The sequence below is a fragment of the Simochromis diagramma genome, unplaced genomic scaffold (genome assembly GCF_900408965.1).
Source record: "Simochromis diagramma unplaced genomic scaffold, fSimDia1.1 OVJJ01000171.1, whole genome shotgun sequence".
NCBI lineage: Eukaryota > Metazoa > Chordata > Actinopteri > Cichliformes > Cichlidae > Simochromis > Simochromis diagramma.
In genome coordinates this window covers 918508-944842 of record NW_024387222.1, presented here as the reverse complement: position 1 = coordinate 944842, position 26335 = coordinate 918508, and the positions used below count along the sequence as shown (strand labels likewise).

General features: G+C 39.7%; 1 protein-coding gene across 2 annotated transcripts in view; it reads left to right on the top strand.

The window, feature by feature from the left end:
* Positions 1 to 24281, top strand: part of LOC120746571 (CD209 antigen-like protein E) — a 38416-nt gene extending 14135 nt beyond the window's left edge. The window contains exons 5-6 of one of the 2 annotated variants that reach the window (XM_040051998.1): positions 23433 to 23533; positions 23713 to 24281. In XM_040051998.1, the coding sequence (XP_039907932.1) occupies positions 23433 to 23533; positions 23713 to 23830 (219 nt within the window). In that variant the 3' untranslated portion in view covers positions 23831 to 24281. The remainder of the gene's footprint in view (positions 1 to 23432; positions 23534 to 23712) is intronic. The other variant, XM_040051997.1, reaches the window with a different exon arrangement.
* The last annotated feature ends 2054 nt before the right edge of the window (positions 24282 to 26335 follow it).

The following is a 26335-nucleotide window of genomic DNA, read 5'->3' as shown; positions in this document are numbered from 1 at the left end:
AACTGCATGTCTTTGGGCTGTGGGAGGAAGCCCAAGTATCCGGAAAGACCCCACTTTCTATATACACGGGGAGAACACTCTGCACACAGAAAGGCCTCAGCCAGTTGGTGGATTTAAACTCTATATGTTCTTGCTGTAAGGCAACAATGCAAAATAAAACAAGGTAATGTTAATGGTCTGGTTCTTATAAAGCACTTTTCTACTCCGAGCACTCAAAGCACTTTATACAACTAATTCAAACTATGAAGACACTCAAAATAAATTTCCTGTGGTTGGAAACTGTTTGTGCAACTTTTTTGTATTTACACTTTTGAAGGATAAACCGAATAAATTTCTCCAACTAGAAATATATGTAAAAAAAAAAAAATCAATTATTTTGTAGTTTATTGCACTTTTTTCCAATTTATGTAGTTACTATGGACTTAATGCAAACATATTATTAAAATTTGGGCTATAATGGTTGTATTGATGTATAGCAACTTGAAATGCTCCCAAAAATGGCTCCACAGCATGTGAAAATGTAAAGATAAGCTCTGGCGGACGTGGTTTTATGGTAGGACTTAAAGGGTTAAAGAAATACGTCATAAATATAATCACCATAGAAACAGGCTGAAAACACTGAGCCTCTACTTTAATGTAGTGGTCTGACAACTGTGCGTCATTGTGGACTATTATTTATAATTTATCTTAAAAAAAAAAAATTTAAAAAAAAAAGAAGACAAAAGGTGTTTTTCTGTTCAGGGTTGTTCACTTCTCATTTAGGCAACTTAAATTTTACTTCTATGATGACGAACCTGGAATCCAAAAAAATGTTGCATTTAATTTTTACATTGAATTAATCAACTGAAGATCCAAATATCAGTCAAACAGAAAAGACACATTTTATATCCACTGCAACTGATTTTTGTCATTTTCTATCGACATTTAAACATTTAATCACTACATTTCAACGTGTGCAGTGTTAAATAATCCTCCTGGTAATCACCTGGAATGGGATGCAGGTGCGATGGTGACGGCCGAAACTGAGGGTGTGGCCACCGGGGCATCCCAAACATACCTCAGACACAGAGCCACTGACCATGACAGACCCAGTGCTTTGTGTCTGTTTAAGTTGCATTCCCTGAGTATTGTTATTCGTCGGTTTTGGTTCTGCTTGTTATATTATTAGTCCTCGGATTTTGGTTTCTGTTATTGTGATAAACCGAGCAGCGAAGAAAACTTTGGTACAGGTTAAAGTCCAAAAATCAGTCACCCACACATTCACACACACATTCACACACTGGGGATGGCAAGCTACACTGTAGCCACAGCCGCCCTGGGGCGCACTGACAGAGCTCTATACTCAAAGCGCTCTATACATCATGCCACATTCACCCTGTCACACCCATTCTCACAAGCACTTTCTCTAAACTTAGTGCTGTCTAACCACATTCACACACATTTGATGGATACATCGGAGAGCAGCTTGGGGTTAGCATCTTGCCCAAGGCTGGAAGAGCCAGGGATCAAACCACCAACCTTCTGATCAGTAGGTGACCTTCTCTACCTCCTGAGCTACAGCCACCCTACCAGCTGCAACTAAGGTAACTCAGAAGATTAAATCATACATAACAGTGTAAACTAAAATGTGCGCACTTATTTTAGAATGCAGTGTTATGTGGATATGCGAAATAATTCTAAACCAAAACCAGTTATTTATTGTCCTGTAAATTAATTCTTATATTTAAAGAAAGACAAATGTGAATGCAATGTACAAGCCTCTACACCAGGGGTGTCAAACTCAATTGCACAGGGGGCCAAAACTCAAGGCACACTTTAGGTCGCGGGCCAAACAAGATAAACATTTATTGAACAAACTAAAACATGATTTTTAAACATAAATATGAATAAAAACGGACAGGAATATTATTCCAGATTAAATAATCTTAAAAACTTTAACTTTAAATATGTTGCTCTTCATAAAAATATATCCTGTCAAAATTATGCAAGTTAGAAATATGAACATGCTGCCAAAACCCCAGAAAAAATAAATGAAAGCAAACACAAGGTTGGAGCCGCATGTAGACGGGGCTGGGCGTTGCTGCAGCAGTGGAGCTAATAAACTGTGCGGGCCGTTCAGTGTTGTACTTTCCCCGAGTGCACCATTAGAATCACCAAAAGAATCTGCTGCATCACCTGCTGGAAGGGAAAAAAAGAAAAGAAACAAAAAGAGAACAACACAGTAGGGAGACCAACAACCACAGAGCAACAACCGAGATAACTATAAGTAACAGGTAATAATAAGTATTGAATGTTACTGAGCAGCATGCAAGACCGACAGCGTACGTATGCTCTGAGGCAGCAGCCTAAAAAGATGGTGTGTGTGTCACCTGTGTGCGTGAGCGTGCTTGTATTCAAAATGTTGGGGGGGGGGGGGGCAGCCATGGCACCCTCTTGGAAAGAGCTGAGGCAAGCCCCAGCTGGTGAGGGGGGGTCACCCAGCAGCCATGGTGGAAAAGCCACAGGGGTCTGCGGTGATGTGCCCACAGGCTCTGCCAGCTGTGCCAGAGTGTACCGAGGGCCCCGGACCCCGAAGGGCCCCCAGCCCCTGGAAGTGGCCCGAGGCCCCGCCAAGCAGCCACCGGGAGTGAGCCAGTACATAGCTGAGCACCAGGCCCCGGACACCGAGAACCACCAATGCACCGACAGACAAGGGCATCGGCCACCAGCAGGGAGTGTGGTGAGGGGAGATAGGCCCCCACACCTGGGGAGCCCTGAGATTTTCCCAGAGAGGTGGAGTCTAAGACCTGACCTGACACATAAACATAGACAAGCAGGCACACACAGACACAAACATGCATTCCCACCCTCATGTGCACCAAATACTCAATACCACATGAGGGGTACTGGTACTATCCAGGTACTATCATCCCCAGACAGGCAATCCACCCTGTCTGGGGACAAGCAGACCACCCCCAGCTCTGCAGCAGCAGGGAGGCCCAGCATCCCAGACCCCAAGCAGACAGCCAACTCCTCCTCCCAGCCCCCCGCCCCTGACTGCAAACAGAGAACAGGGGTGTGAAGTCCCCATACCTCTCTCCACCCGGACATATGTGGTGTTGCTGCGTGCTGTTCTAAGGTGGATTTAAAACACGGGAGGGCATGGTGCTTTCTACCAGAGAGCGGCAGGTGTGCAGTTTTAAGACATTTACCATGAGCTTTGTCAATCTCTTATGGACAGTCTGTGGTCCCATTTATTAAGTCTTGTATATCATTTTAATGAGGCAGTTACTGACCATTTGACAAACAGCCGCTGCAGCCTCTGGACAACACTTCAGTCCACATGTTGGAGGTTTGAGTTGCAGAAAAGAATTTGGTGTCACACACAAACAGGTACACTTGTAGTAAATGTTTTAATACATAACTATAATCACATTCCCAGTAAGTTAAACATGTTGACAAGATCACAATAACAATGCATAGAAGTCACAACAACACGTTTAACATCAAAACAACGTGTGAGCCAGGACTCCTGCATTATCTTAAGATCAAAAGCAATTTTCTTTAAGATTTTAAAACTTCAGCAAACAGAAATGAATCCAGACTTTTGATTAGTGCAGTAATTGCTGTAACAGACAGCACATTATGCTTTTTGAACACACATGGATCTCTTTGAATTTTAGACCACTGCTCAAAAATCACTGAATTGTAAGACTGAAATGTTTCTCCATGCTGTATGTTTTTAGTTTTCAGTTCTATGAAACATGATTAGGCCTGATTCACTCAAAACTAAGTGCTTCCATGGATAGTTAAAGAAAGGCGTCATAAATAGATTCACCATATAAACAGGTAAAGACTGAGCCTCTACTTCAATGCGGTGGACTGAGGACATATTATTTATGTTTATTTTTAAAAAGATGGGAAAAAAAGGGTTGTTCAGGGTTGTTCGCTTCTCATTTAGACAAATTACATTTCACTTCTGCGATGACAAACCTGGAATCTGACTAAATGTTGCATTTAATTTTTACATCGAATTAATCATCAGAAGATCCAAATATCAGTCAAACAGAAAGACACACTTTATATCCAGTGCAACTCATTTTTGTCTTTTTTGACACATATAAATACATTTGACATTTAAACATTTAATGACTACATTTCAACATGTAAACACATTTTAACATGAAATACAATCAGAGCACACTCAGGTTGTCTACAGACTGAAATGAGAAATTGTTGTAAGCATTTATTTTTAGTCATTTTCAGAAAAAACATCAGGACAGAGTAACACTGGTACACTTACTGTCTGGATTAGTCGCATGATGTGTAGTAGTAATTTTGCTTCAGTATTTCAATTTTTAAAGCTACCTGTTACTTAAGAAGAACAAACGAGTATTTTGTCACAAAGCTCAGCAGCTGCACACAAATCAGAGATTTCCAATGCTACAGTTCACATGAAACACTACATGTGTCGAGGCTAATTTACACCATGGAGCTCTTCTCAAAAAATCTTTTAAGGCTGTTTATGAAGCTGAGTTTAAGAAATGTGTGTTTAAATCCTCAAAAATCTTGTGCATTATGGCTAACTGGGGAATTTTCCTGTTTCAGTGCAGGTAACAATGAAAAGCACCGACTGCTTCAGAGCAGAGAGTGAAACTGAATCTTCTTGATTTTTAACATAAGACTCATTGTTGCAGCCACGGTCAGTACAAACGTGATCCTCTTATACTGCTTTTTAGTTTCATTTTCATTGTTTTTCACTAAGTTACTAGTTAGCTAGCAGAAATTAATATAAGTCTGTTTGCAGCAGCCAACCAACCCAGTGATGTCACATTTTTTTCAGAGTCGAGGTCCATATAGTAAATTTGCCTTAATGCTTAATAAACAGGGACAGCTAACATTTAAACATTACGTTTTCTCAATCCCACAGTGACAGATATAGTGCTCGGTGGTACAACCAGAGTGTATATCACAGTATTTTTATTATTTCTCTGTATAAAAGGGCCATTATGTTGGGTTAAATATTAAAAACATGGCTAATTAGTTTTTCTGACTTCAGCTGCAATGGCCCTACTTTTCTATTTACCTAAGTCAACATGGCATGTAGACTTTATCAACATGAACATGTTAGCCAAAGGCAACAATTTCTATCAAAAACAAACAAAAAATGTCAGTAGATAATCGAATCCCCCAAAATTCTGCAGTTTCTAGTCAACCCAATGTTATTCTATTTCCTCACAGACTGCTAAAATTATTATAGTTGTATTTTTCATATTATAGTTTTATTTGTTTTTGTCATTAGTGTGTGCTCAGATATGGAACTTTGCAAATGCGAGACTTGTTCTTTATATTTTAACTAACTATACTTGAAAATAAGTTGATGTCCCACATGACAGATTCTCATTTACTTTGATTGTAAGGAAGATCAGTGAAAACTTAGGCTTTTATTCTACATAGTCTTTGAAATATTCATGTTCAGACGTTGCCTCAGATTTCAATGTATGAGAAAAATGGGTTGGACCGCTTTTCAAAACAATATGTTAAAACATATTTGAGATATGAAGTTAATTTAAACACACTCGTCAACCTTTTTATCATCAATGGTGGTCTTTTTGTCAATTCAATACTATGTTGAAATTTTAACATCACAAATAAAGTTACAAGTGGTATACCACCCAGCACTAGTACGACACTGTTCAAAAAGATTTACCAAGCATGTACGCAGGCAGGCCATGCATGGAGTCGCAGTAAGCCAGCTCCATGGATAGCCTTCCATCTCAAAACATCTGCAATGACACCAAGAGTAAAAGCAAGTGGCTGGAACAATGCATGTGGAGCACACACTCTTGATCCATCATCTGTTGGTTCAGCTGCAGGTGAGAAACAGAAGAGAGGCGAGAGAGAGAGACAGTCTCATCAACACAGAAATATCGAATTACAAACACATGATTCTTTCTCACAAAAACAATCTGACACCTGTACTACGAAACAAGGCTTGGATCTGAGCCCACTTTGGGTTTTTAGGGTTAAGCTACGCCCACTTCAAATGAGTACAAGCAAAGTAACCTGTAGAAATTCTGAGTGGGTGTGTCCAGAGATAGTCTTTTGTCAACTGTGAGGACGAGTAATTGAAGCAACTACCAATAACACAGTAGTATATCACTGACTGATGCATGACCAGGAAGTAAATACATTTGAGAGTTACCTACACACGAAGTACGGGATGTGTGTGTGCAAAGCATGTGCAGTGACTGAATAACTTCCATTGTGGACGCAGCTTTAGAAAAGCAGATCACTTCTTATTGGGTTACTAATCAATCAGTTTTTCCAACAACTGCATCACAATTTCTGCAATTTCTTGTTGGTCCTTTAATGCAACAGCAGTTTGTACATTTCAGTATTTCAGAAACTGGTGAAATACACTAGCTGCTGTGTGTGATATTCCCACACAACCATATCGTAGGGTTGACAGACGATAGTCGGAAAATTAAAAAAAGGATAAGCGGATGAGAATGGATCTATAGCACGTAGTTTCATTTTTCAACTCCAGGGATCAATCCTGATGTTATAGACAAAAAATTGAGGACAAGCTTGTTGATGTTCTTTCAGGGCAGCTGGAGCTGTATGGTTCAACTTTACAATTAAGTGGGGAAAGACTTCCAACCCCCTGCAACGCACTTCATATTTGCAGTGGTTTGAACACTTTTGACAGGTAGCCAGTCTATCACAGGCCAGCACATAGAAGCACAAACGTATTCGTTCTCACATTTATGCTTACAGCCGATTTAGAATCACTAGTTAACAAAGCAAGCGAGTCTTTGGACTGTGGAAGGAAGCCAGGAAGAACCCAAACAGGAATAATGAAATACAGAAAGGGCTCAGCCGACTGGTAGATATGGTCTAAATAAGACTAAATTAGTTGTCAGGAACAGCCTTGAATAGTATTCTGCAAAAGTCTGTTAACTTGAACAGTCAGCATTGTAGGACATCCTAACACATTTCTGGGCTAACTTTGGGCTTTTGTTTAGAAAATCTGACATATATCTGAGTATATCTGCTTTTTTGCTTTCAGCCTGTTTGTAAAATCAGTCACTCTGCTGACACTAGACGGGCCACATTTCTGATTGGTCAAAGCAGATTAATTAATAGATTAATAAAGCTAGCATTGCCCTACTGATTAGAAAACTACTTCAATGTGAAGCCAGATGAGGAAATGATAATCTGGTGTTGTTGGATAATTTAGTGCTAAGACTGCACACCTTTGGACGGAGTCGCAAGATCGATTTCCACCCAGTATTCAGTAAGGGTCCTGACAAGACCTCCCTTCAAAAAAAGAAAACAAGCCCTGGATTGGCGAACTGGGAAACTTCTGTTCTTCTACAAACTCACCCATTGGATTCATTGTCAGCTTGATGACAATCTTCAAAATGGCTCACAGCCATTTGTTTGTTACTCCCTGTGTTGCCAGAAAACAAAATAATCGCCATCCGTTATCTCTCTCTGGATGCTTATCCAGTTCAGTACTTCTTCCTGCTGACTGATTATTTCAGAGCTATTGCTGTAGTACACAAAAACATAATGTGTTTTCGTGTCAGTGTGGGTCCACACGACGCCTGCGATGGATCTATCTTTTGAAACGTGACACGGCAGAACGACATCCTGTCCGACCGTAGCTCTGATGGTTGTTATTTCTGAAAGACGGAAGAAACAACACAGAACAGAAAGGTTGGCTTTAAAGCGTCTGTGATGCCAAACAAACCAGAATCCAGTGTGTGCTAAATATGAATAATATGCATGAAAATCACATGAGGAGAAACTTTTAGAAAATCAACTGCCCACAAATTGAAGTCAAATAACAACTTCAACCTTTCACAGCGTAAGAATCGTCTATGAGATGATGTCACGCTGGAAAACATGTCTCCCTTCCTCAAACAGAAACTGAGTTTTTACACAATCTGCTCAGTGTCACAGTTACAAAGTAGAAGTACTGATGTGTCAATGTTGATAATTTGCTCATATACATATTTCCATGCCACATATACACGTGCACCCATGGCACTATTGATGTATGCAGAACAACAAGGTCTTAAAATGTCTTCATTCCTGCAGCCTCCTGTCAACAGCTCAAGTTCCTTTTAGACCCTACATGATGCATCTCAGAGTGGATGAGTCACCCACTTCACACCACATCTACGGTACCATTAGAGTTACCTGAACCTGGAAGCTGAGCTGGACTGCACTAAAAATAAAAATCACATATGGAGGTTTAGACAACTACTAATTACATAACGATCAGTAGTTAAAAGTATGGACAATTTCGAGTGAAGGTGGGTTCAAAATGACTTTTCTAAACTTGAAAAGTGGACTAAATATAGTTTAACCTCATAGGACATCACCACAATACTAAAACTCTTTCAAATGAGCCATATTGCTCAAAGGGACAAAATTGTTGTTTCTCATTTTTTGTACACCAAATAAAGAGTTTTGCGCATCGTTACTCAATTGTGACTAAAAATGCATCCCATGAAAGAGTTTGGGTCTTTGGGGGTTAAAGCGAGGTTTTGAATTGAGTCTGCAGGCTGACGGTGTTTCATCATTTCATGTTAAAATATGATCACATGTTTAAAGTGAGATCAAGCAGCATTTTTATTTTAAAACAGTTTCATAAAACAATAATTAGATCTCAAAGATTTTTTTTTTTACAGCGCATTGTCTTCTGTGTCCTGATTGGCTGTAGACCATTTTCAGTCAATCTCGTGTCGTGTCTCCTGTACTGCACCGAATGTGTTCAGCTTGTCAAATTTACATAAATGTTCACTAGCAGAAGAAAACAAACACAACAGTGTCGACGTCAAAGGATTATAAGGCGCATTAAGTGAAACCAAACAGTCAGATGAGTCAAACTTTACTCAACTCATTCTTCTTGCTTCCTCTACTTCTGTACCATTGATTCATTAATGATTCATTAGTGTTGAGCTCTCTTGCAGCTGCTCTGTTTCCATGTTCTGGACCTAAAAACAGGGTTTGATCTTTAGTTTCATTCTATAATACTGGACTTATTTTTCTACGTAAGTTTGATCTTTGAGAGTTTAAACAAGAGAGAAAAGTGTGAAAATGTTCATGCCTGTCTGAGAAAAGTGTATAAAGTGTGTAGTGAGGGGTTTTACAGCCTTAAAACATCTATGATAATTGTAAGAAATAAAGTTCACTACTTTGCTGATTTCATCTTTCGCAGGTTATTTTTAGAACGTAACTCCCGCGATAAACGAGGGACCGCTGTATTAAAAATGAATTTTCAGACAATGAGAACGTACAACATTTTATATTAACAGAAACTAGCTATGACTTGAATTTCAGGCTGAAGTTGGATTTTTGTTTTTGGTTATGTTCTTTAGTATCTGTGAAACCATTAGCTTAATTATTGCAATTTAAAACAATAGTTTATGCCTTATACATGGAAAAATATCTGACCCCTACCTGCATCGCTGTGATTTCTACAGTCTTTCAAATCAGCTGTCAAAGGTGGGACATCCAATTATTTTTGGAATTTCAATTATCCATAATTTCATGTGAGCTTCACCTCTGAGAGTCCATATTCATAAAGCCATGGTACCAGAGATTTGCCCCAATAAATTGAAGATTTTACCTTTATTTCCTTTTTTTTTGTTAAATGAAAGACTTTTAAAATAGCCTCAAATTACAAGCAACATGTTTAAAAACACTCATACCTACTTATACAAATTTGACTGACTTAAACAAAAAATTATTAGAGCAAGGAACTGAAATTTAGCAAGTTTACATTTGCCTTATTTTTTTTCAGGAGCATCTGGGATAATTGGGAGAGATGTATGCAATGAACTGAGATGGAATGAGCCAGCAAGTCTGAAAATCACTTATGTTAGTCTTACTACCAGCACCATCACAGACCACAAGTGTGTCTCACCTCTTTTGAAATTTTTCAATTTTAGCTGCTGTCAGTTGAATATTTATATTTACTGGATGATTCCAACTTCAGTGCCTATTAAGGAACACTGATCTTGGACCAGTGAGATTGTGATGAATGAGATAAACATTGTGCTACAAACTTAAAATTATTCAGCTTTCTCTTCTTCGCTAAATTCAGATGGAGGTTCTGCTGTTTAGTTATTTTTGTTGTGGGGAATCCTGATGGATTCCTCTCATGACACACACCCTAACTTAACACCTGTCTGTCCTCCACCTGTTCAATTCATAACTACGACGACACCAGTCGCTCACAATTCAGACACTAAGCTTACAGTGCAGGAGACGAAGTATCTAACATAACACAGACTAACAGAAATGCACTTCTCTGTACTTACATGTATAACTTTGACATTGGACATACATCCAAAAGAACTGATTTACATCTTACTTATTAAACTCACCTTTAGAAGATGATGGTGAAAAAGAAGAGAAGAAGAAGACGAGAAACAGACAAAGAAGAATCAAACCCAGCACAGCTTTTCTGGACATGTTTGTCTTCGTCAGCAGTAGCGGTAATGTCTGAAGTGCTGCTCAGATCTCTTTCCTTTTTCTTCTTGAGTTTGGGTGTTGTGAGGGCTTGTAGCAGGGCTAACTGGACACAGTGTCTGCTACTCATGCGCAGGTTTTCTGCTTCAGCCCCTCCTCCTCATCCTTCAGACTGGGCGCAGAGCTGGAGGTTTGCTGTTCTCTACTGTTCATCAGTGAACTGTCTTACATCCACATTCATTTAATACTGAATCAACATAAAATGGAGTGGGAGTCTACAAATAAGATCAGATTGCTATATTCTTCCATATTTGTCACCTATATGAAATCAAACCAATTTTAATATTAGACAAAGATAAGCCACGTAATTACACAGCGTTCCAAATTATTATGCAAATTGTGTTTACGTGTCATAAAGATTAAACAAGTCTTTTTTCAATTGAACCCATGGATTGAATTGTGTCTCAGGGCTCTTTGTATCACTGAAATCAATCTCAGACAGCTATGATCATTAGTTTGCCAGCTGAGCCCAATTAAAGGAAAAACTACTAAAGAAGGAGGTGGTGGAGTCATGTTTTGAGCCGGAATCACGGGAGAGAACTGATCGGCCCTTTAGGGTCCCTGAAGGTGTGAAAATGACCTCTGCAAAGTATGTGGAGTGACTGACCACTTTCTTCCATGGTAGAAAGAGAAGACTTAAAATCCTACTGACAACCTTTGGAGCATCCTCAAGCAAAAAATATGAGGGTGGGGCAGTTTGCATCCAAACAGCAGCTCGGAGGCTATTCTGACATCCTGCAAAGACATTCAAGCAGAAACTCTCCAAAAACTCACAAGTTCCATGGATGCAAGAATTGTAAAGCTGATATCAAATAAGGGCTCCTGTGTTAATGTGTAACTTGACCTGTTGAGATATTTTTGATTTCAGTAAAATTGATCTACTAATGCTGCAAATTCAACAAATGACCATTTTCAACCTATAAAATTTTTTGATACTCTGTGTGCGTAATAATCTGGAACAGTGCATTTTAAGTTTTTTATTTTTGAAAAACACTGGTTTCATTGGCAGTTTTGTACAGTTACGTTTGAAATATACTCAAATGGTTGATGACTCGAAAATTATGCTGACTGTGTTTTGAATTTAGGAAAATCTAAAACAATTACATTTGCATAAAATTTGGACCAAAGTGCAGCTTTTAAATTTCATTTACTAGGGGGAAAAGGTTATCCAAACCTAACTGGTGTGAAAAGTAATCCTCCTCCAAACCTGATAACTGGAGTGCAACCATTCGCAATCAACCATTAGTGCTAACTGGCAGTGAGTCTCTCATCACTGTGGAGGAATTTTACCCACTGTGCTTTGCAGGATATGGATAAAACTGAGAAATCAGGAGGGACCCAAATGCTTTTTCACAGCACTGTAAATTAATTCACCTACCTTTAAACTTGTCATTTAAGAGAGACGATGTGTCACGGTTCTGGGTCATTTTGACCCAGCATTTTTGTCTCTTGTATTTTTGGTATTTATCTATACGATGGTCTATGTTCTGATTCTTTAGTTATCCTGTTTTGAATATTATTTTCCATGTTTCAGATTATTCTGGTTAAGAGTTTAGTTCTTAGGTTTTGTTTTGGTGCACTCGTTTTCCCTGTTGGTTTAGTTCAGTGTCTAGTCTGTCTAGTCTACCCATACCCTGGGTGCAGCCTGTGGTATGAGGTCTGGTCAATGCCTTGTCTTGTTCTAACTGCTTCAGACATCACCCTCTTCCAGCAGCCACTTCCTGGGTCTTGTTTGACGGGCTCATAAGTATTTTCATCACTGAGTAGTGACAAAATTTTCTCATGATAGTCTTTCTGGTTTAGCAAAGCTGTGCACCTACCCTTGTCTGCCGGAAGGATGATAATGTTATTGTCATTACCTTCCTCTCCTCCATGGTGATGTTGGATGCTGGGGGCTTTGCATTGCTGAGACAAAACTGCTGAAACTTGTGTTCGTAGTTGCTCTGCTTCCACTTCTGCAATATTGTTATTTCAAATTGCTGTTTCTGTGGCTGTGATCAGCTCTACTAGCGGGATTTGTCTTAGCGTGACAACAAAATTCAAGCCTTTAGCAAGGATGTTTTTCTCTGTTTGGGTGAGCTGTCTGTCAGACTAATTCTTCACCCTTGGTGTCACATCGTTCCCTCTTCTGGCCGTTTAGGACACTCTCCGTATTTTACTGTAAATAAGTAAGTAAGTAAAATTTTATATTTATATAGCACATTTCTATATAAAAAGATCACAAAGTGCTTCACAAAGTATAAAACAAAAGCAGACAAAAGTTAACAAAATGTAATTCTAAAAAGATGTGTTTTAGTTGTTTTTTTAAAAAGTGACCACTGAGTCCACAGTCTGGCAGCCACAGTGGCAAAAGCTGCGTCTCCCTTAGTTCTCAGCCTTGTGTGCTCAATAACAAGCAAGCCCTGATTGCATTACCTCAGGGACCTCCTAGGGACATAGCACTATAAAAGTTCAGTGATGTAGGCTGGTGCTTGTGCTTGAAGAGCTTTGGAGGTCAGAACTAGTATCTTAAAATGGACTCTGAATTCAACGGGGAGCCACTGCAGCTGTATAAGCAACAGTGTCACAGTATGAGTTCAGTATGAGATACTATGGGGCTCAATTTAGAAATGTTTCTTAAATGATAGAGGCAGGACCGAACCAGAGATTTGACGTGAACATCCAAAGTAAGAGCAGAATCAAAGGTTACCCCGAGGTTCCTGATAGACGATTTCACAAATGTTGAAAGAGGACCAAGAGCATTCATTAGAATGTAAGGGCTGCAAAGGCTGATGTGAGGTCCAACATTAGGAATACAGAACATTTTCCTGCATCCTTTTGCATCAGAATATCAGTGCTTCCAGTGATATTCACAGGGGAAAAACAGATTCACACTTAAATCTTCTTCCCTATAAGCTCACCTGAGTTGTCAATGTTCTGCATGGCTTTTCTCTTGCTCAATGGCTCTCTGCCATTTTTCTCTTGGTCTCTGAGCTCCACTCAGTCATGGTGGGCTTGGCACTCATTGTCCAGATCTTCAGGCATCAGCAGCAGCATACCAAAGACTGAAGAGTAGCATCCTCTTCAGTCCCTACCTTGCTCTTTATTGCCTCTTGAAGAAAAAAAAAGAAAACAGAACTTTCCAGCAACATTTTGCCAACTTTATTCAAACCACACCACACTGATTAAAATCTGTTAATCATCAGCACCGAGGTCCCACACGTGGTAAATAACATACTCATGGCTTTAACTATTTAAGGTCACAACAATAAGGCATTTGTACTATACTGAAACCCAGTGATCTAACATGCTCCTTTTTTTTGCTGTAATTTCTAGGACCCTATTTTCAGAGTAATTGGTAAATTGACTGAAATTAGGCAGATGGAAAATCTCGACTGGATTCAAGAGCTTTCGGTTGAGTTGTGGAATCATTCTAATTGCACTGTTGTACTGATGTGTTGTCTACTTCTGTCTGCTGGGTCACTTTTTCTCAGGTGAAAGTGTCAGAATAGCATTAGTCTTAGCAAGCACTTGTCTAAGGGTCAATGTCATACTGTGTGTACTGCATTTTGTCTTTTACCTGAAGAAAGACTCCTCAAATCCTTCAAGTTTTGAACTTATCCTAAGGCTCTGAGTACACTCCCAGAGACTCACCAGGAACGACTGTATCAAGCAAAAATACCAGGAACTCATACACAAACATATATATTAAAGAAGGTAGACACTGCATGTTTTGCTGGGTGGCGGAGTGGGGAGGATGTTCATCTGTGATCTGTGTGTGTTTTGTGGTAAGCATCGAAACATCACTACATAACACCAGTGCTGTGGAGACCTCACCTGGTGAAGCTCTGACACAGCAGCTATGGAAGGATTCAGGATGAAGGACATTAGGAAACATGAGGCAAAATAAGCTGACTTGTCTCTTAATTCATGGTTTACTGTTAAAATGTGTTGTCTCATTCTAAATTTGATTTCAGCAGCAGGTTTCAATAATGACAGTGGCAGCAGTTTAAGCATTTATAGCAAGTGTGTAAGACAGAGAAAGATAACGTGGGATGCTGTATTTGTTCTGGTACATGTGTCCAAAAGAATATCTGCCCGAGGGTCTATCTCACCTTAGTTTTCACTGGCTGGCATCAGTGCTTATGTTTGTGTAGAATGATTCATAAATGACCCTTGCAGTACGACTGAATGGAGACAGCTGGGGCCCCTTAGTAAGGTCATGTCTCTAACTGTCACTGCAAACTTTGTACATTGCTGCTGTGTCTGGTTTGTCAGTCCTAAGGGCCCCCTGCTGGTGCTATTGCCTTTGGGCACCAACCAGTTATCTGCCTAACTTAGAGGCACCTCTGCATGCACCAAGAATGCATAAAGGATTTCAACTGATTTCTTTAATCACTCAGAGGCATTCTACCAAAAACATATAATACCTGTCCTGGACTCATTGTGGCGAATAAAACTTGTGTATTCCAAAAAGTCTTAATACTGACTGAGTAGCTCTATTAAGGAACATGTCATTACCAGTGTTGGGCAAGCTACTTTGAAAAAGTAATTAATTATAGTTACTAGTTACTTCTTCAAAAAAGTAATTAATTACTTGAAAAGTAACTACTGCGTTACTTTAAAAAAATGTTTAACCCTCTGGGGTCCAGGGTATAATTATAGGATGCGGTAAGCTGAACACAGCTTCAGCCGTCTGTTTGTTGAAAAATAGTAACGGACCACATTTTCTTGTTAGTAACTGTAACGGCGTTGTAACGATAGGAATAGTAATTAGTTAGATTACTCGTTACTGAAAAAAGTAACGCCGTTGGTAACGCCGTTACTTGTAAAGCCGTGACAAAGCTGAAGCTGCGCCGGGGCTGGATCTTTCAACAAGACAACGACCCGAAACACTGCTCAAAATCCACTAAAGCTTTCATGCAGAGGAACAACGTTCTGGAACGTTCATCTCAGTCCAGACCTGAAAACCTTGAAAACCTGTGGTGTGAGTTAAAGAGAGCTGTCCATGCTCAGAAGCCATCAAACCTGAATGAACTAGAGATGTTTTGTAAAGAGGAATGATCCAAAATACCTTCAACCGCAATCCAGAGTCTCATCGGGACCTACAGGAAGCGTTTAGAGGCTGTAATTTCTGCAGAAGGCGGATCTACTAAATATCGATTTCATTTCTTTTTTTGTGGTGCCCGCATTTATGCACCTGCCTGATTTTGTTTAAACAATTCTTGCACACTTTCTGTAAATCCAATAAACTTCATTTCACTTCTCAAATATCACTGTGTGTGTCTCCTATACGATATATTTAACTGACATTTTTTATTGTAACAACCACGATTCATACAGAAAAATAATGACTATTAACAAGGTTGCCCAAACGTTTGCATCCCACTGTAGAAATGAGCTGAGTAGAGTCATAGGTGCGGGGCTCAGCCAGCAGCCAGTGGAGAAACCACAGGGGGAGCAACATGTACTGAGAGAGGTGAAGTTTAATACCTGACCTGACAGACATAGACAAACAGACACAAGAACCACCTCCACGGGACAAGACTCTGTCCATCTGCATCTAAAGGACACTCCTTCGAGGATGCCAATGTTCACATTTTCAACAGAGAGAACAGGTGAAAACGTCTTCAAGCAACTTAAAGAAGTCCAGACGCTTTTCTTTCCAAGCTTCTTAGAAGACACAAACATGCATTCTTACCCTCATGTACACAGATACAAATACTCACCTATCATAGAGACACACACAAATAAATGCAGCGCACATACTCCCCATACACACTCTGTACTCCAAGTGTGTTGTTCTTTTACAACAAACAGCAACAATCAGAAAGTGTGTTTGGATTGACAACAACTGTGATGACACATTATAACCTGTTATTAAAGTTCTGCCCCTGCTTTGATCAAATGTGGGTTACTGCTGGTTAGTTAGTGTGACTTCATACAAACCTGTGTGTTACACCAGTGGAAGAAGCTTTTCCTTCATCAGTCTTCTTGTTTCTTACTATAGGGGTGAACAGCTACACTAACACTCTCTGGCTCTATGCTGCCCCCCTGTGGTCACAGTTTTGGTTCATATATATATTGAAACTAAAAAAAATAATAATAAAGAAGATTAAACTATTAAATATTTAAAGGTAATAAGAAATAAGTTCTGTTTTTATACAATCTAACTTTATAACAGCACATTTTACAGTTTTCATGCCATTTTCCCATAAGGTATATAACAAGTGAATAAAGATGGATACTGTTAGGGTGCTGGGTCATCGACCCAGTGATTTTGTTTTGGTTCTTTGATTTGTTGATTTCATTATATTCTAGCTGTGACTTATGGGTTATAGGATTATTCTTAGTTTAGAGTTGTAGTCTTCTGTTTTTCTGTCTGTGATCCATAGTTGCTGTCTTCCCGGTCTGCTGTACCCTGTGTCAAGTCTGTGTTTCTGTGTTATGTTTCCTGTTTTACTTTGAAAGTCTGTGTCTCATGTAATGCATCTGGTTTTGCTTCCTTTGTCTCGTCAGGCCTGAGCTGCCCCAGCTGTGTTTCCCTCCTGTCTCTCATTCCCTGATTGCCCACTCTGTGTATTTAAGCCCTGTGTATACATCTGTCTGTGTCGCGATCTACCCTCAGCTTGCTGTGTTCTGTCTGTCTGCGTAAGGTTATTTGGAAGGTTGTTACTTTTTGAGTAACGCCGTCGCCTACAGTGCCACCTCCTGCTGCTCCCACACCGGCGCCTGCTGTTACACCACCAAATCTGTCGCCTGCAGCTGCCATGCTGCCATCTGGTCCTGCTTCGTCTCTGCCTGAGGCCTCCGCACGGGCTGGTTCTGCTTCATCTCAACCAGAGGTCTCAGCTCCATCTGGTCCTGCCTCACCTCGTCCTGTCTGGCCTGCACGTCCTCATTGCGGCCGGCCTCCGGACCTGCTCTATCGCCGCCACTGGCTTTGCGGTCGGCCTCCTGAACTGTTTTTTGGACTTTTGTGTTGTTGACCTCCGGGCCGGCCCCCTAAAATGCCTGGTTCTGGACTGATGGGCCGTTGACCTTTTGTTTGTTTTTGAGTTCAGTTTGTCTCCGGAGTCTGCACTTTGGATCCTCCATTTCACCAGCCTTCACATTACAATTACAAACATCATGAAATCACACACTCCTTAAAATTACTTATTCAGTACTTAAATTTATAAATTAAATTTATATAAAGTATATATTACAGAAGAATCATCATCTACAGTGCATAATAACATCAGAAGGCTCGGTCTTGAACAAAAGGAGAAGGAAATCTGAAAAATACCTAAATAAGATTTGGCATGATGGTGGCAGTAATGGGAACATTACAGTCCATCATTGTTTTAGCGCTCAATGACTGAGAGATGATCTAATGAAAGCATCTACAATCTTAAGCAGTCAAAATGGTGTGTTTCTCTAAAATGCAACAGAAATAAAAGTGGAGCTGAGAAAGTACAAGCGAAAGGCTGAATTTGTTTGTGCTGGCGCCTCTGCCAGTGCGCCTCGGGCGGCTGTGGCTACAGTGTAGCTTGTGTCAATGTGTGTGTGAGTGGCTGGATGCTTAAAGCGCTTTGGGGTCCTTAGGGACCAAGTAAATCACTATACAAATACAGGTCATTGACCATTTACCATATCTCTAAGCTCACTTTTTATTGAGCAGATCAAAATGCACTTATTCTTTTGTTAAACAAGTGTTTTTATAGTTTGTCTCAGGCTTTACAAATATAAAGACAAAGAAATGCTCCTCTCAGCACAGCCGAGGTTTTGTGGGTTTGTGTTTCTTTGTTGCTTCTGAAAAGTTTCTTCCGTTCTGAAAGCAGGAAGAAGGCCGGCCAAAAGTGACATCAGTGTCAGGACAGGATATCATTGTATCTGCCAGAGTTAGCAGTGCACAACGGTTAGAGTACAGTTTAAACTCCTGCTCAGTGTCTCCGTCTGTTCAAGATGTCCTCACATATCTATGCCAAACCAGATCTATCAAAGAAGGTGAGAAACAGCAGAAAGGAGGACGGAGCAGAGTGGGAGCAGAGGGAGGTGGATATCTATACTACGTGTATCTACAACAGTGCAGACTTTGCTCACACTGGAATTCAATCACAAGGAGGAGGTAAGTCACCTGTAATAATCTGTTTACTTCCAGTTTGTTACAGTCAGCTTTTAATCCCAATGAACTGCATGTGCTGTATGAACCTTGTACCTGATTTGCTCTTTTCTTATGCAGCATGATTTCTTCATATTAACTGTTTATACAGTTGGCTCTGCATAGAAAACACATTTAGACTTAATGATAAACCAGCACAGTGGATGGTTATGGACAACGCTGCTGCTTTCAGGGATGTTCAGACAATGTTTGTAACTGTTACTCAAATACTATCTGCCTGCTGCTGAGCTCTGTGTGCATGAACAGCTGCTAGCTTTCAGACACAAGCGCAGTTTCAGAAAACGTATTCTTTCTAAACAAGACCGCTTCTTTTTTTCTTTTTTTGGTTTTTAATAAAACAAAAGTAATGATATCAGGTTAGAATATGTTTGACAGCTAATAAAAACAGTGTATGTATGATAAAAAAATAAAGAGCCACTTAGAATATATTACTCTAAAATGTAAGGTCATAAACGACCCGCTCTATAACTTTAGTCAGTTGACGTCTTGCATAAATAGTTTGGTTGGTTGAGGGTTAATCACAATAAAGATGTATTTTGGTATCTGATTATTTTGTGAAGTTGAGCTCATCCAACCACAACCACAGGTCTATTAAAGGCAGTGACACGAAATGACCACAAACCAACATCTGCACTGTTTTCTAACAGGACCAAAGACTAAGAGTCCTTCAGTCCAGAAGGGCTCTTTCAGATGTGCTACACTGGGTCTAGCAGTGCTGTGCCTCCTGATGTTAGCTGGGATCATCATCCTCTCCATACACTGTAAGATAAGATACAATAAGATCTCGTCCTTCTGTGTGCTCCTCTCTACCGGCCTGTGTTCCTTTGTCTTCTTGAAACTTATGTTCACCACTGCCATTTCCATCCTTTCTTTTAAAAGGTCCAGTACCATCTGTCCTTCTACATTTCTCTTCTTCACATTATCCCTACCCAACACCTCTGTTCAACTACATGTCCACTGAAGTCTGCTCCAATCACCACTCTTGGACAAAGTGGCTCTTCCACTGCATCCACCTTACTCCAGAATTCCTCTCTCCTCTAACTGACCTCCAACCTGTGGGGTTCACACACTGACAATATCAACATCATACCTTCAACTTACAGCTTCAAATCCATGATTGTGTAGAGCATTCCCGTCACCTCCACAACACTGCTTAGATACTCTTCTTTCAAGATTACCCTTCCTTATTGGCAGAACTGCTTGACTTCGTCTAAGGCTACGTTCACACTGCAGGTGAAAGTGCAGCAAATCTGACTTTTTTGACCCTGTGCGACTCGTATCCGATCATGGTATGACAGTTTGAACAGCACAAATTCGATGTTTCAAATGGGACCTGGGTCACTTTCGTATGTGGTACTGAATCCGATACATATCTGATGTTTTAGAAAGCAACTGCTGTTTGAATGGTCATGTCATTCGTCTTTTACGTCACTGACACAAGACAGACGCCAATTATCAGTGCCAGAGAAGACAAACGAGGAAGCATGGCAGCAGAAACTGGAGACGAAGCGAGTCAATGGACAGAAACTGAGGTTTTGGACTTGATTGGCATATGGTGAGACAATTCTATTCAAGCTAAACGACTCTGTGTCCATATACACCTCTGCACGGTGGTAGCAGCCACTGCTCCAAACAAGGCCATTGTTAAATCACAGGCTCTTTTTCTTCTTTTTTTTTCAGTGTCCTTCTTTCTGTAATTAATTTGTGAAAAAATGTTTTGGTTACGACTGTGCAGAAATTGATAGACTGCTGCAACAACACCTACTAGCTCTGAAGCCGCCATTTTTATTTCCGTAAACAGAGCGTGTTGTGTATGACGTCTTCTTTTGCTCATGCGGGCAGCTTTGAGGGCCGTGAACAGTTCACACTAGAGCGCGTTTGCCATCACATTTTATTTGTAGTGTGAACAACCAGACAAAAGAAATAGGATTTGATCAAAAGATTGGAATTGAGCATTAAGACCTGCAGTGTGAACGTAAGTGCTCCAGGCCTTGCTTCCCTTCTATCTGGTCTTCTGCACACAAATCTACCTTCCTTCATTTGGATATATCAGCCACATCATTCCATTTATCAGTCTTACTTCTATGTTTAGAGTATCTGAGATCACCTCTATATTTTAGCCTTTCCTTCTCTTTCACTGTTGGCAAACTGCTGAGCAACAGCACCACCAGTGCAGGAATCTTAGTGATTATCTATATGTTTGAATTGTACCCCAGATGGCCTTCCTGACAACAACCCTCCCCATTTATCCCTGTTTGTTGTTGGCATAAGGATAACACTGGTTTGAGGGACTCCTTTGACTGGACTGGGTGTTATTGTTAATTTAAACTCTAATTATTAAACAGATCAACAAATGCAACTGATAAAAATAGTATCAGAGAAATAAGCAAACTTCAGCTGACCTCCCAAACTAACATAAACAGGAGAAACTGTTCACAGTCAAAGGCAGCTCAGCCCTACAAACTCCTTCAGAGCGAAACAGGAAACAGAGAGTGAGAGCTGCACAGGTGTGGCAGGTTGGAACAAGGAAAAGCTGAACGAGTCCTCTGCAGACGGCGGCCATCTTGGCTCTTTATGTAATCATAAAGCAGCATGTTGGTGCACCAATCACAGCAGAGTACCTGCACATGCCCGTTATCATCCTCTCATTCAGTCACAGCTGAGGCACAGCATGCAGAGCTTTGCATGAAGACAGAAAAACACAGCAGTTACACAAAATGACACAAATATGATGACAGTCATAACAACAGGTCAAAGTTCAGTTTGTTACTGTATCATAGACACTGATGCTGTGTGTGCTATATGAGATGCTGCAGGCAGTCAGTGTGAGTCTTCAGCAGTCTGAGCTACAAAGATGGGATCTTGGCTGCAACAAACATGCAGCTTCACAACCAGAACGTGTCCTTCTGCCACAGCAAATACAGGAAGTACCTGATCACATGGAAACACCTTGATATGAGGAAGTGTTGATTCCCACGGCAGCTTGTCTGTTCTTTCAAAAACCTAAAGATAACATCTCTGACTTCATTTCTAACACCTTCCACCACACTGAGAACAATTATTCTGAATCTTGTCAGTGGTTTTTGTTCACAGTTGATACGTATTTAGCTCATCAGATTTCCTGTAGTTCTAACACCTCCACCCACAGGACATGTTAAAGAACAATGGCTGCAAGTTTCTGACTCTTATTGATATTGACAAAGCAGAGGAAGAAGATTATTTCTGTTTGAATCTCTCACTGAGCTTTTCTGATGTTGCTTGTGATACCTGTTTAAATATTTCAGTTGCTGTCAGTCAGACCAACATCATTTCATGCTGAAAACAGTTTTACGTGTTATTGTTTCTTTCCTGCTGTTCTCTATGATGCATATCTGATTTTTCAGATGGGTTTAAACGATTGGCTGATAAATATTTGATGATGCAGTAAGATTTCCTGGCAGAGTGACATTTATGAGTTTTATTATTTTCAGCTGTGCGCTTCACTTCTGCTGTTTCCACCAGAGGAGAAACATCCACATGTAAATTACAAAGACAGTGAATACAAAAGTGTGATTGTGATTTTCAGTCATTGTTGTGATGTTGTTGTGTTTCACGGTTGTAGATTTCATGTTTTCAGTCTGTTTCTTGTTAAATTTCTAAACACATATTTAGTTACTTTGATAAAACAGCAGCTGCAGAACCAAACAACAACTGTGCAGGTAAGAAAAACAAATAAGTAAAAACATGTTTATCAAGTTCTTTGACTGTTTCATCAATTGTTTCTCAGTATGAAGCCGACAACAGTCAGTTGCAGCAGCTACAGATCAGTTATGATATGATTATTATCTAAAAATCTAAACAGCTACAGGATGAAGAAAGCCACAGCACACAGTAGTAGGTTAGAGATGTTAAACAAATGTTAAAAACATCAGATTTACACACTGATCACCTGACTGAATCATTTTTAATTATAAATGTTTTGTGCTGAGTTCAAATGAATTTAAATCATGTTGGGGGAAAAGGAGAATATAACCTATAATAATACATGGACATTACAGATTTTTTCAGTTTGATACTCAGTGAATTACACCTGTCTTTAAAACATGTGTTTGACTTTAAGAGAAGTGTCCTGATCGATGGACGAGGGTTTGGAAGCAGCTGTTACTTTAAATTCAATGAGACAAAAAACTTGGTATGAGAGTCGAAAACTGTGTCAGGATAAAGGAGCTGATCTGGTGATGATAACAGCAAAGAAGAACAGGTGGGTGTGTTTGTTCATGTCTGTGTGACTTGATGGAGCTGACAGTCATCTGTTACTTGTGTCTTTGACCTGCTGTCAGTCTTTGACCTGCTTCCTTCTCCGCTCTGATTGGAGTTCTGTGTTTGGTTATTTTGTTTCCATATTGAGAGTTTATGTTTTTAACATTCAAATGTAATATTGCAAATTCAGACATTTTATTTAACAAATTTCTAAAGCAAAGAGGAATTTATGGAACAAATACTTTGATTGAAAGTAGAGTTAAAAAAGTGGTAAATATAATTCTCTCTTTTTTTGTTTTGGTAAATGAAACTCAGTAAAATGAAATGTTATGTGAGTTTGTTATTGAGCTACCGGAGGAGCTGATATTCATTGATTCTTTGGCTCTTTCTGATTTCTGCACAAGGGAAGAAAAGTTTCATCACAGTTATTCTTCCTTCAGACATGTTCACAAGATGATGTCACTACAACAGAAGTGCTGAATTATGACTGGAGACAATATTTGTGTCTCTTCTCAAACAGGAATTTGTCAGTAAATTTGGAGGAGAGTCCTGGATTGGTCTGGAACGCACTTCTCCGAAACATGAATGGAAATGGATGGATGGATCACTGCTGACAGAAACGTGAGACTATTTCATATTACAATGCTGTCGCAGTTATTCCAGAAGTTCAGAACCATACTTTAGAAGTTAGACCAGCAAAATATGAGTTGAGATGTTTTTTCACCAGCCCCACAAATTGAATGTAAAGAAAAGCAGAAACAATTTAGTCCAGTTTAATATCATATTGATCTCTCTGACAGCTTCTGGGCAGCAGGACAGCAGAGTGACAGTTTGGCTTACTATGCAGCTTGTTGTGACAATGATGGGAGATGGACACAAAGTTCTTATGAATCAAAGACCTTCATCTGTGAGAAATGAGTTTGGTGCTTTGATGTAAATGTTTGAATAATCCAACCAAAGACACCTCACTATGAAATGTCCTGCATGAGCCTCAGACTCAGCTTACAGTCTTTACTTGTTCATTCTGCATCATATATTGATTACATATATTGTCCCTCTGTGCTCTGTGCTGTACAGTAAGGTTGGAAGTCATCCACACAAAACTTGAAGTACTTCATTACTCTGTAGTTCCAGCAAATTGTTCTAATAAAAGTCAAAGTGCAGCTTGTCTTTACTTTGGTTTACTTGGTTTATTCATCAGTCTGTTGGTCCTAAAACTACAGTAAATGTCTTGTTTCTAAAAGTTCAGCAAAAAATATGTTTGATTAATAAGAATTTTAAAGGTTCTGATCAGCTGGAACATCAGAAGGACATTTTTATACCTCTGTGTATGTGAAAGTGACAGAAAGACATTAAATGTTAATTGTGTTATGTGAGTCATATATATTTAGTTTTGCATTTATATGGAAGTTGTATTTTTTGATGATATTGAAAAACAATATTTCATATAAAGCTTTAAGTGTTGATGACTTTAATTACAGATAAAATAACTTACTCAGTAACTTATTGGTTGAATGTAAAAGAGAGAAAACGGCTTCAGAGCTCTAAGTGTCGCTATATTAAAGGTTCAACATTTAACTTGGAGACACTTTGAAATATTTCAAAACTAAAACATCAACAGAATATAAAGAAAACATCTCTGACGTCATGTTCAACACATCATATATGAACTGAAGTTAGCATCCAGCTAATGTCAGCCTGTACTCTCATGTAATACCACTTTGTACCACAAGAGGCTGCAGTGAGTCAGCATCTAGTCTGCACTGAGCTCACATTTGTATAGTTGTTGTTGCACTACAGCATTAGGTCAGACCACAAGTGTGTTGTTCTTTTACAATAAACAGCAACAATCAGAAAGTGTGTTTGGATTGACAACAACTGTGATGACACATTATAACCTGTTATTAAAGTTCTGCCCCTGCTTTGATCAAATGTGGGTTACTGCTGGTTAGTTAGTGTGACTTCATACAAACCTGTGTGTTACACCAGTGGAAGAAGCTTTTCCTTCATCAGTCTTCTTGTTTCTTACTATAGGGGTGAACAGCTACACTAACACTCTCTGGCTCTATGCTGCCCCCCTGTGGTCACAGTTGTAGTCAGTGTTGGTATGAAATGTTTGAAAGCTTCAGCACCACAGACAGCTACAGGCAGCTCCACCCTCTCTGTACCATGTCTGCAACCTGTAACTTCAGTGTGTTGATTTAAACATTGAAATAAACTCTGGCTGCACATTGTTCTGCTTTTCTTTAAAAACAAAAACAAAAACGGTTAAATAGTGTAAAATATGTAAATGTACAAACAAAATGTACAAAAGTTAGTGGTCCCAGAATAACTACAACTTTAAATAATTATAATCATAGCGAGGTTTGGCCTGATGGTGGCAGTAATGGAAACATTAGAGTACCACCATCATCAGTTTAAATTGATCACATTTTATTTGAAGAACACTCAAGGACACTGTACACAGCAGAATAAGAAAAGCAACAGAAAAGCAGGCAGTTTACACAATCATAAAGTCATAAGGCATAAAACTAATTTAACATATCTGTGATGGAGAGGTTATGTGGGATAAGCTATTTTGAACGAGTGAGTTTTTGTCTAGACTTAAAGAGAGAGAAGGAAGAGATATTTCTTAAATCAGGAGGTCGAGAATTCCAGAGTCGAGGAGCAGAGCAGCTCCCCATCGTGGCAAGACGGGGGGAGGGGCTAGAGAGAGAGAGAAAGGAGATCTAAGACACCGAGACGGGATCATCATCAGAGATGATGATGAACAGCCTTAAATGTGTACAAAAGTATTTTGACATTGATGTGATATCTAACTGGGAGTGATGAGATCTATAGAAGGGGTCCTGGTGATGATACGAGCCACAGAGTTCTGGACACATTAAAGTTTATTAATGGATTTTTGAGTAAGACCAAAAAGAAGTGAATCACAGTAATCGATCCGAGCAGTAACCACTGTGAACAAGAATGTCAGCGGCATGTGGAGTGAGAAAAGGACGGAGACGATTAATGTTGCACAATTGAAAATATGCAGACTGAGTAACATTGTTAATGTGTGAATTGAACGATAGAGTACTGTCGAGGATGATACCCAAACTTTTCACAGAGGAAGAAACAGAGACCGGCGAGTTATTGATCGTTATAGAGAAACTGTTGGTTCTGGATAATGTTGATTTAGAGTCGACCAAGAGAAGCTCAGATTTGACGGTAACAGCAGTCGGTAAGAAGATTTTTATCCAGAACTAAAATGAAAACCAGAGAGCAGAAAAGTAAAAGAACAAAAACAATGGTGGGGTTGGCCCGGAAGCAGAGAGGAGAAGAGGGTCAGAACATGTGGACAATATGAAAACGGAGGAGGTGAAAGAACTTCTCTGGAGGTCGGACGTGTTGCTAACAGTGGAGGGGCTGCTTTGAAGATTG